The 9,561-nt window shown below is 39.6% G+C and overlaps 1 protein-coding gene across 1 annotated transcript; it reads left to right on the forward strand.

Annotated features, from left to right (window-relative positions):
• Positions 1–4,350: 4,350 nt before the first annotated feature.
• Positions 4,351–5,316, forward strand: Olfr688 (olfactory receptor 688). The gene has a single exon (NM_001011533.2). It carries the CDS (start codon positions 4,351–4,353, stop codon positions 5,314–5,316), a length of 966 nt encoding a protein of 321 aa, NP_001011533.2.
• The last annotated feature ends 4,245 nt before the right edge of the window (positions 5,317–9,561 follow it).

A 9,561-nucleotide genomic window follows, 5' to 3' on the forward strand; every position in this document is an offset into this window, starting at 1 on the left:
AGTATTCTGATGAGCATCAGCAAGAACCTCCCCAAGGTCATGCGAATCTGTTATAGTAACTCTGACCTACTGGGGTTCATTTTGTTATTCTGTCACTCAACATTCATTTCAGACAGCATCACTTTTGACCCAAGCATATGTCTAATTCCATCGCATTACACTCTTGTCACTTAATTCCACTAATAGCATAAAGAAATTGAGTACATTTTAAAAATCTATTTTTATTTGTGTATGAAGGTTTTGCCTATACAACACTTAAGTATATGCCTAGTGCCTGTGAACATCAGATTACCTGCAACTGGGGTTAGATATAGTGGTGGGCCAACATGTGGGTGTGAGAAAATAAATCCAAGACCTCTCAAAGAGCAATCAGTGCTCTTAAAAACTGAGTCATCTGACCAGCACCCCATCACCAACCACCACTGAGTAAATTCATTTCTTTTCAAAATAGATTGGTTTGTGAAAACTGTCACAAAGAACAGCCTTTACCAAAACAAATTAGTGCTTCTCTCAAGAAAAAGAATCTCATTGTTCTTTATTCTAAATTAACATTGAAAATTTATCATAGAAGAAAGGAAATATAATTTGGAATTTTGAGGTCTTTATCAAGGACAATACATAGGTTCAGACAAAAGAAATGGTGGTAAGATTTAAAAGACTTCAGAGCCCAAAAGAGGAACTAAATTAGACTATAGCTTTTAGAAGATATATTGACTAAAGATAGTGATCATACCATTCAAAGCCTTGCTATAATTAGGGAAGGTGATCAATGAGACTGGAGTGAGTTAATGCCTGAAGAACCTGGAGTGAAAAGTGGTCTCTTAGGTTGTTCCTAGGTTTTTCCTAGAATCAGGGCTACTTGCCAAAATCTCTTGAGTCATATTGACAAGGCAACATGTAAAGCATTGAGCTCTTGAGATTAGGGTAAGGAAGGCCTAAGAATCTGCACCTCAGAAACAGGCAACTTGGGGAGTTATACTAAACCCTCAGGTGTGAGGAATAAGAGAAGGGATGTGTTCGGGATGAGAGGCTGAGCACAGGTACAGTAGCATGGAAAGCAGAAGCTGTTGCAGGGCCCTGTAACAGGAGCCTCGTCACACCCTCTTGAAGAGGTAAGGAAGCCTGCAGGTTCAGAGGGGAAAGGACAGAGTCTCTGCCTTATAATTCAGTCCTGCTCTCTGAGAAGTGAGACAACAAAGTCCCTCATACTGTAACTCAAGCCTGGTCTCTGACTACAGATCTCATCTCTGGCTTCCATAATTGGGGGAGATGTGGTGGTGATTGTAGTGCTGCTTCTTCCTCTTCCTCTTCCTCTTCCTCTTCCTCTTCCTCTTCCTCTTCTTCTTCTTTTTCTTCTTCTTCTCCTCCTCCTCCTCTTCCTCCTCATCCTCCTCATCCTCCTCCTCCTTATTTCCTTTCTCTTTCTCTTTCTTTCCTTTCCTTTCTTTCCCTATTTTTTTTTAAATTCATCATCTTCAATACTTGCCTTCCCTCAGCTCTTCACTTAGATAAGGACTGAGAAGAGGTAATCAGGAAGCAAGAGAGAAATAGGACTGAAGTCTAGACTGAGCAGTGAGTGACAATGAAGGTGACTTTATATTTGATAAAAATATATATAATGTCAAAGACAACATTTTCTTACATTTGTATTTCATGTAAATCCTAATGAATTCCAATTAACATAAATTAAAAATGTGGTTTACATGTGGTCATGATGGCATTGCTTTACATTTATATTCTGTCCATAAATTTGTAACAATTTCTTGAGATAGAAACAAAAATAAAAGGATATAAATATTTGAGAAGAAGAAAAGTACTGTTTTATTCAACTTTTGTTTCATCTAGAAAGGAAATATTTTAGAAACAGTACCAATGAAAAAACTGTATAAATTAATGATACTCTAGAAAATGGATGATGTAAAAGAAAAATAAGATAAAATAAAAATATAAGGTACTTTTAAACAGCAGTAATTTTTAACTTGATACAATACTAAATAAAGAAAATCAGAGTTTTTGAAGGGAATACAAGGTGATTTGGGCATAGTAGCACAATCCTGTAATCCCAGCCCTGAGATGAAGAGGCAGGAGGATCAGGAATTTCAAGTCATCTTTGGATACAGAGTCAGTTTGAGGCCAGCTTGGATTATCTGAGACTCTACCTCAAGAAGTAGACAAATAAATAAAAAATAGAAGCAGCAATGCTTGTTAAAGTTAATATATACAAAAGGAAATAACAAAAATGAGAATAATAAAATCAGCTCAACAGATGATCATATGTTTAAATATATAATATAGAGAAATACTTATATTTGCTTCAAAGATTTCAAGATGTTAATAATTATCAGACCATCATAACACAACATCCTGAAGCTTTATTTTTTATTACTTATGTGAAAGTGTGAGTGTATATTTGTGCTCATATGTGTGGGAGTGTTCTAAGAGGCCAAAGATAAAGTCAAGTCCACTGGAGGTGGAATTACAGATCTTTGTGAACCCCCTGACATAAGTACTGAGAACACAACTCCAGGACTGAAAAACAGAAAGCATTCTTACCCACAGAGATGGCTCTCCAGTCAAATTTTTAATGTGAATGTTAAAGATGTAAATAAAAGAACAAATGGTCCATGTTTATGAATGAAAGACTTGTTCAAAAGTGCATCTTCTTTCCCCAAATTCATCCACATGTAACCCCAAACAAAGCACTCTGTTTTATGAGTTGACATAGAATTTCTGAAGTTTATCTAATAGTGAGCGCATGCATGGGAATTAAAATTGAAGAGAACGGTGAAAGGAATAAAATTTGGTGTCTACTAAACTTACTGATATTATATAAAAATAATCAGAAATGGACACTATATTCACAGAATACAATTGTGCTGTGAATGTGTCCATGTGCACACACATGTGTGTCTACATGTATCTTCAGTATATGACAAAAAGACATAATAATCATTTGATGAGAAAGCAGAACCTATGCTTCATTACTTAAAATAAATTTGGTTACCTACCTCTCATTAATAAAAAAAAAAACCAATTCCATGTAAACGACTTATGCTATAAACCAAAAACTCAATCATTAAGAATGAAGAGCCATTCAGAAATGAATATTGATAAAACTTTCTTGATGAGAGAAAAATATTCTACAATCATTACTTGTTTCAATAATGCAATATGGAAGTGTTAAATATATATGATTAAGTAGATATTTTACATCCTGTAAAAAAAAAAAAAAAAAAACACCAAAAAGAAGTTGGAGAAAAGAGAGCAAAAACAATCAAAGTTTGAGTTTTTTGTTCCTATATAGATTTTTTTTTCTAAAACTTTTATTGAGAATTCAGCATGTTCAAAAGACTGTAACATTACGGGTGAGACCTATATCACTACCTCAAGCCTGGAAAACAATAAATATTTTTTAATTATATGTGGTTTTTATTGCTTATTTTATTAATTTACATTTCAAATGTTATCCCCCTTCCTGGTTTCCCCTCTACAAACCCCCTATCTTATCTCCCCTCCCCCTTGCTTCTATGAGGGTACTCCCCCACCCACCCATACACTCCCACCTCATCACCCTAGCAGTCCCCTATGCTGGGGCATTGAATCTCCACAGGACCAAGGGCCTCTCCTCTCACTGATGCCAGATAAGGCCATTCTCTGCTACATATGCAGCTGGAGCCATGAGTCCTTCCAAGGGTACTCTTTGGTTGGTTTAGTCCCTAGGAGCACTAGGGGGTCTGGATGGTTGATATTGCTGTTCTTCCTGTGGTGTTGCAAACACCTTCAGCTCCTTCAGGCCTTCCCCTAACTCCTTCATTGGGGTCCCAGTGCTCAGTCAGATGGTTGGCTGCAAGAATCCACATTTGTATTGGTAAAGCTCTGGCAGAGCCTCTCAGGGAACCACTATAACAGGCTCCTGTCAGCAAGTGCTTCTTGACATAAGTGTCTGGGTTTGATGTCTGCAGATATGATGGATACCTATTTGGGGCAGTCTCTGGATGGCCTTTCCTTCAGTCTCTGTTTCACTCTTTGTCCCTGCATTTCTTTAGATAGGAACAAATCTAGGTTAATATTTTTCAGAGAGGTGGGTTCCCGATCCCTCAAACGTGGGCCATGCCTGACCTCTGGATATGAACTCTACAGGTTCTCTCTCCACTTTGTTGGGTATTTCACCTAAGATGATCTCCATTGTGTACTGAGAGCCCCTTGCTTTCCTGTCATCTAGGACGTTCTAGTGGCTACCCCTAGCTCCCCATCGCCCACTGCTACACAACTCCATTCAATTCCCTGACAATGATTTTTTTTATTTCCCTTCAATCTACAGGCAGATGTGAGAACAAGGCACTCCCGGAAATGGGTACTGCCCTGCATGAAACCAACAGCTCAGAGGTCCACGTGTCTGAGTTCATTCTGCTGGGATTCCCAGGCATTCATGAATTCCAGATCTGGCTGTCCTTGCCTATGGCTCTGCTTTACATTGTAGCTCTTGGTGCTAATCTCCTTATCTTGATCACCATCTACCTTGAGCCTACCCTGCATCAGCCAATGTATCAGTTTCTTGGGATCTTGGCTGCAGTAGATATTGGCTTGGCTACCACCAGCATGCCCAAAATACTGGCCATCTTGTGGTTTGATGCCAAGACCATCAGCCTCCCTGAGTGTTTTGCTCAGATCTATGCTATCCACACTTTTATGTGCATGGAGTCAGGCGTCTTCCTATGCATGGCAATAGATAGATATGTAGCCATTTGTTATCCCCTCCAGTATCCTTCCATAGTCACTGAAGCTTTTGTAATCAAGGCCACACTGTCCATGCTGCTCAGGAATGGCCTGTTAACCATCCCAGTGCCTGTACTAGCTGCCCAGAGACAATACTGCTCCAGGAATGAAATAGATCACTGCCTTTGCTCTAACTTGGGGGTCATTAGTCTGGCCTGTGATGATATCACTGTTAACAGATTCTACCAGTTGGCATTGGCCTGGCTTGTGGTAGGAAGTGACATGATTCTGGTCTATGCTTCTTACGCTTTGATTATTCGCTCAGTGCTGAGGCTGAACTCCACTGAGGCAGCATCTAAGGCCCTCAGCACCTGCAGCTCCCACCTCATCCTCATTATGTTTTACTACACAGCTATTGTTATAGTATCTGTTACTCACCTAGCAGGAAGAAGGGTTCCCCTCATCCCTGTTCTCCTCAATGTGATGCATATTGTCATCCCTCCATCCCTTAACCCCGTGGTATATGCCCTTAGGACACAGGAGCTGAAAGTGGGCTTCCGGAAGGTTTTTAGCCTGAGTGAGTTTGTGTCTAGGAAGTAAACAGACTATATAACTGAAATACCACTGATTGTAGTATTGCAGGGAAAGGAAAGTATAGACTTTAATCCCAAAATACCTTGTTAAAATTTGATCTCTCCACATTTACAAGGCATACACTCAAGGTCATCTACTTTGAGAAGTACATTCTATATGTTAATTGTGTCTCAAAGCTTTTCAGAAATTTTCCTTCTCACTTCCTGTAAGAGCCTATGATGCAAGTACTGTTCTTTGTAAGTTCTACAGACAGGGAAAATGAATTGGGAAACATTCCCAAAGTTGACCAGGAAGTTGAAACCTGAGATTTGTACTCAGATAGTGTCCAGAGTCTCTGCTCTTAACCCTTCTGCTCCATTTGCCTCAATATTAGTTTTCAATAGTAAGTTAAGATAGTAAAACAAGTTAACATTTATATCCTCATTTTTAGTAGAATTCCCTTTAGAGCATGGCTGTAGAGGTGAATGGCAGCAATGGAATAATCGATTCTACAACCATCAAGAAGAGGAAGATGGCAGCTAGAGAGATGACTCAGTGCTTAAAATCACTGGCTGCTCTTGTACAGGACCAGGATTTAATTGCCAGCCCCCACATAGTAGTTCACAGCTGTGTTTAATTCCAGTCCCAGAGATCTGACGCTCTCTTCTGGTTTCCTGGAGCATGCACTTGGTACCCAGAAGTATATATAGGTAAAACACCCATACACACTATATAGTAAAATAAATTAATCTTTAAAATATTTCTGAAAAAAAAGAAGATGTTCATGACCACAACCTGCTTGAGGAACAGAAGATCAAGTCCAGTCAATCAGGACTAAGAATATACATATCATATGACTCAGATATAATTACATGCACTCAGAGATACTATAAGGGAAAGCATTTTAACAGCGTACAGCAGCCATGTCTAACTACATGACAAACACTGGAACCATGAGACCCTTCCAAAGAATAAAATAAAACATCAAGGATATTATCACTGCCCATACTGTATGTGTATGTATATGTAATGTATGTATGTGTGTATGCATGTATGTTTGTGTGTATGAAGTTATTGAACTCTGCCTTCTCTTTCATCCACTCTGTGTGTGTGTGTGTGTGTGTGTGTGAATTACTACACACAGAAAGCAAAAGACACTAAAATGCCAAGCCAAGAGCCATGCAGCAGGAATGACAAATGGCTTTAGAACTCATGGAATGCAGTTCACAGGTTACCACAGCCACATGGGTAAGCCTCAGCCCCAAGGACTCTATGTCCTGAGAACTTTATGCTGTTAAGGAGTTCTGCTCTGCTTTCTGCCCTCACATCCCTCTTAACCCAAGAATTATATGAAAACTCTCAGGCATTGCTAGTGGGCAGATTAATGATTCAGTGACCACCCTAGGAAAGAACTTAGAGATGTAGATTGTCAGAAATGACTACCACCCTTAGAAAAGATTTGGAAAAATAAAACTGTTAGTGAAGATCAGTTGAGATGCTTTTACTATTGGCTCTGATGTTTATTAAAAAAAAAAAAAAAAAAAAAAAAACCTTAAGAAAGCCACACTCTTATTAGTTAAGCTGGGGACCTTTTATGGTCAGCAAACAAGAACAATGGCAGCACTGGCTGAAATGACTCTCACTGAGGCTAGACTGGTGATAATTGATTTCCTATGCCCATTTTGACCTCGGATTTCTGATATGATTTATTAAGAATTGCTGCTAAGTAGATATGCATTTTGAAATTTTAAGTTAAATGTGACAAATTTTTATATAAAAGTTTAGATTTGCGATTCTTTTAAGATTCTTATGAGAATTCTTTTAGAGATAAGTAATAAAATAATTCTTTCTTTGTAACCACAAATTGCTGCCTGCCAGTAAGAAAAACTGGCTGGGAAAATTACCTTGCTTGCTTATACTTCGTTCATCTAAAACAAGTTGCTTAGTTACAAATGTATATGGGTTTGGGGGAATCATTTGTTTTCTTTACCTGTACTATTGTAATGTTATTTCTTATAAAAGTATTGGAAGACATATTGTTTTTTACCACCATTTACTAGAAGAAAACTAAAATGTAATCACATTGTAATTTTATACCTCTTAAAAGATTTTGCTAGTATATATGAGCTATGGAAGAAAGAATAAAGTATAAGAGTCGGAGCATTCATCAACCATGTGTGTTTAAGGTTTGTGTGTGTGGTGGGTTGGAGCATTGTTCCTTCCATCCATCAACCATGTGTATGTATGTATATGTGTAAGGTTTGTGTGAATGAGGGAACATTGTTTCTTCTACTCGTGTGTGTGTGTGTGTGTGTGTGTGTGTGTGTAGCTTGTGGATGTGTGTTGGAGCTTGCTCCATCCAACAATTGTGTGCATTTATGTATGTATGTGTGAAATGTTTGGAGAATGCTTACTGGACCTTTGTTGTAATCTTTCAATGTGTGAATGTGTTTATGTCTGGCTGTATGTCTGTATGAATATATGTATGTGTATACATAAACATTTATGTTTATTTGTATGAAGTTTTTTGATTCTTCCTTATGTTTGATCTACTGTGTTTGTGTGTGTGTGTGTGTGTGTGTGTGTGTGTGTGTGTGTGTATGTGTGTGTGTGTGTGTGTGCGTGCATGAATTTCCTTGCTTTCCTTCTCTTTCTTACCAGCCTCAAGGAGTTAAAAGAGTTCGTAGGTTTTCTACTGGCCACAGGAAGTGCCAGCTCAAGTAAATATTTTTTATTTCATTTCATTTTTAATTCATTTTTTACACTCCAAATTCCATTCCCCGCCCCTCCCCATCCACCCTCTGTCTGCTCCACATCCCACACGTCTTCCGCACGCCATCCCGTCTCCACGTGGATGTCCCACCTCCTATCCCACCTGACCTCTAAACTCCCTGGGGCCTCCAGTCTCTTGAGGGTTAGGTGCATCATCTCTGAATGAACACAGACCCTGAAGTCCTCTACTGTATGTGTGTTGGGGACCTCATATCAGCTGGTGTATGCTCTGTTTGGTGGTCCAGTGTTGAGAGATCTCAGGGGTCCAGATTGAGACTGCTGGTCCTCCTACAGGGTCGCCCTCTTCCTCAGCTTCTTTCAGCCTTCCCTAATTCAACAACAGGGGTGAGCTGCTTCTGTCCATTGCTTGGGTACAAATAACTGCATCTGACTCTTTCACCTGCTTGTTGGGTCTTTCAGGGGGCAGTCATGATAGGTCCCTTTTTGTGAGTGTCCCATAGCCTCAGTAATAGTGTTAAGCCTTGGGACCTCCCCTTGAGCTGGATCCCACTTTGGGCTTGTCTCTGGACCTTCTTTTCCTCAGGCTCCTCTCCATTTCCATCCCTGTAATTCTTTCAGACAGAAACAATTATGGGTCTGAGGTGTGAATGTGGGCTGGCAACCCCATCCCTCACTTGATGTCCTGTCTTCCTGCTGGAGGTGGGCTCTATAAGTTTCCTCTCCCTAATGTTGGGCATTTTATCAAAGGTCCCTCCCTATGAGTCCTGGGAGTCCCTCACCTCCCAGGTTTTTTTGTGCATTCTAGGGGGCCTCCAAACCTCCTATTTCCTGAGGTTGCCTGTTTACATTCTTTCTGCTGGCACTCAGGGCTTCAGTCCTTTTCCCTCACCCAATACCAGATCAAGTTCCCCTTTAACCCCATTCTCCCCCCATCCACTTTCACTCCCAAGTCTCTCCCTCCCTCACCACCAGAGTCATTGTACCAGTTTGCAATCCCACCATCAATGGAGAAGTGTTCCTCTTTCTCCACATCCTCTCTAACATGTATTGTCACCTGAGATTTTGATCTTAGTCATTCTGACTGGTGTGAGGTGGAATCTCAGGGTCATTTTGATTTGCATTTCTTGATCCCTAAGGACTTTGAACATTTCTTTAGGCGTTTCTCACCCATTCGAGATTCCTCAGTTGTGAATTTTCAGTTTAGTTCTATACCCCACTTTTTTATTGGCTTGTTTGTTTTTTGGTGATTAACTTCTTGAGTTCTTTATATATTTTGGATTTAGCCCTCTGTTGGATATGGGGTTAGTGAACATTTTTCCCAATCAGTAGGCTGCCAATTTGTCTTATCGACTTTGTCCTTTGCCTTACAGAAGTTTTCCAGTTTTATGAGGTCCCATTTATCAATTCTTGGTCTTAGAACCTGGGTCATTGAAATTCTTTTTAGGAAATTTCCCCCTGTGCCAATGAGTTCAAGGCTCTTTGCCAATTTCTCTTCTATTAGATTCAGTGTCTCTGGTTTTTATTGTGAGGTCCTGGATC

Source organism: Mus musculus, chromosome 7, assembly GCF_000001635.26.
Source record: "Mus musculus strain C57BL/6J chromosome 7, GRCm38.p6 C57BL/6J".
Classification (NCBI taxonomy): domain Eukaryota; kingdom Metazoa; phylum Chordata; class Mammalia; order Rodentia; family Muridae; genus Mus; species Mus musculus.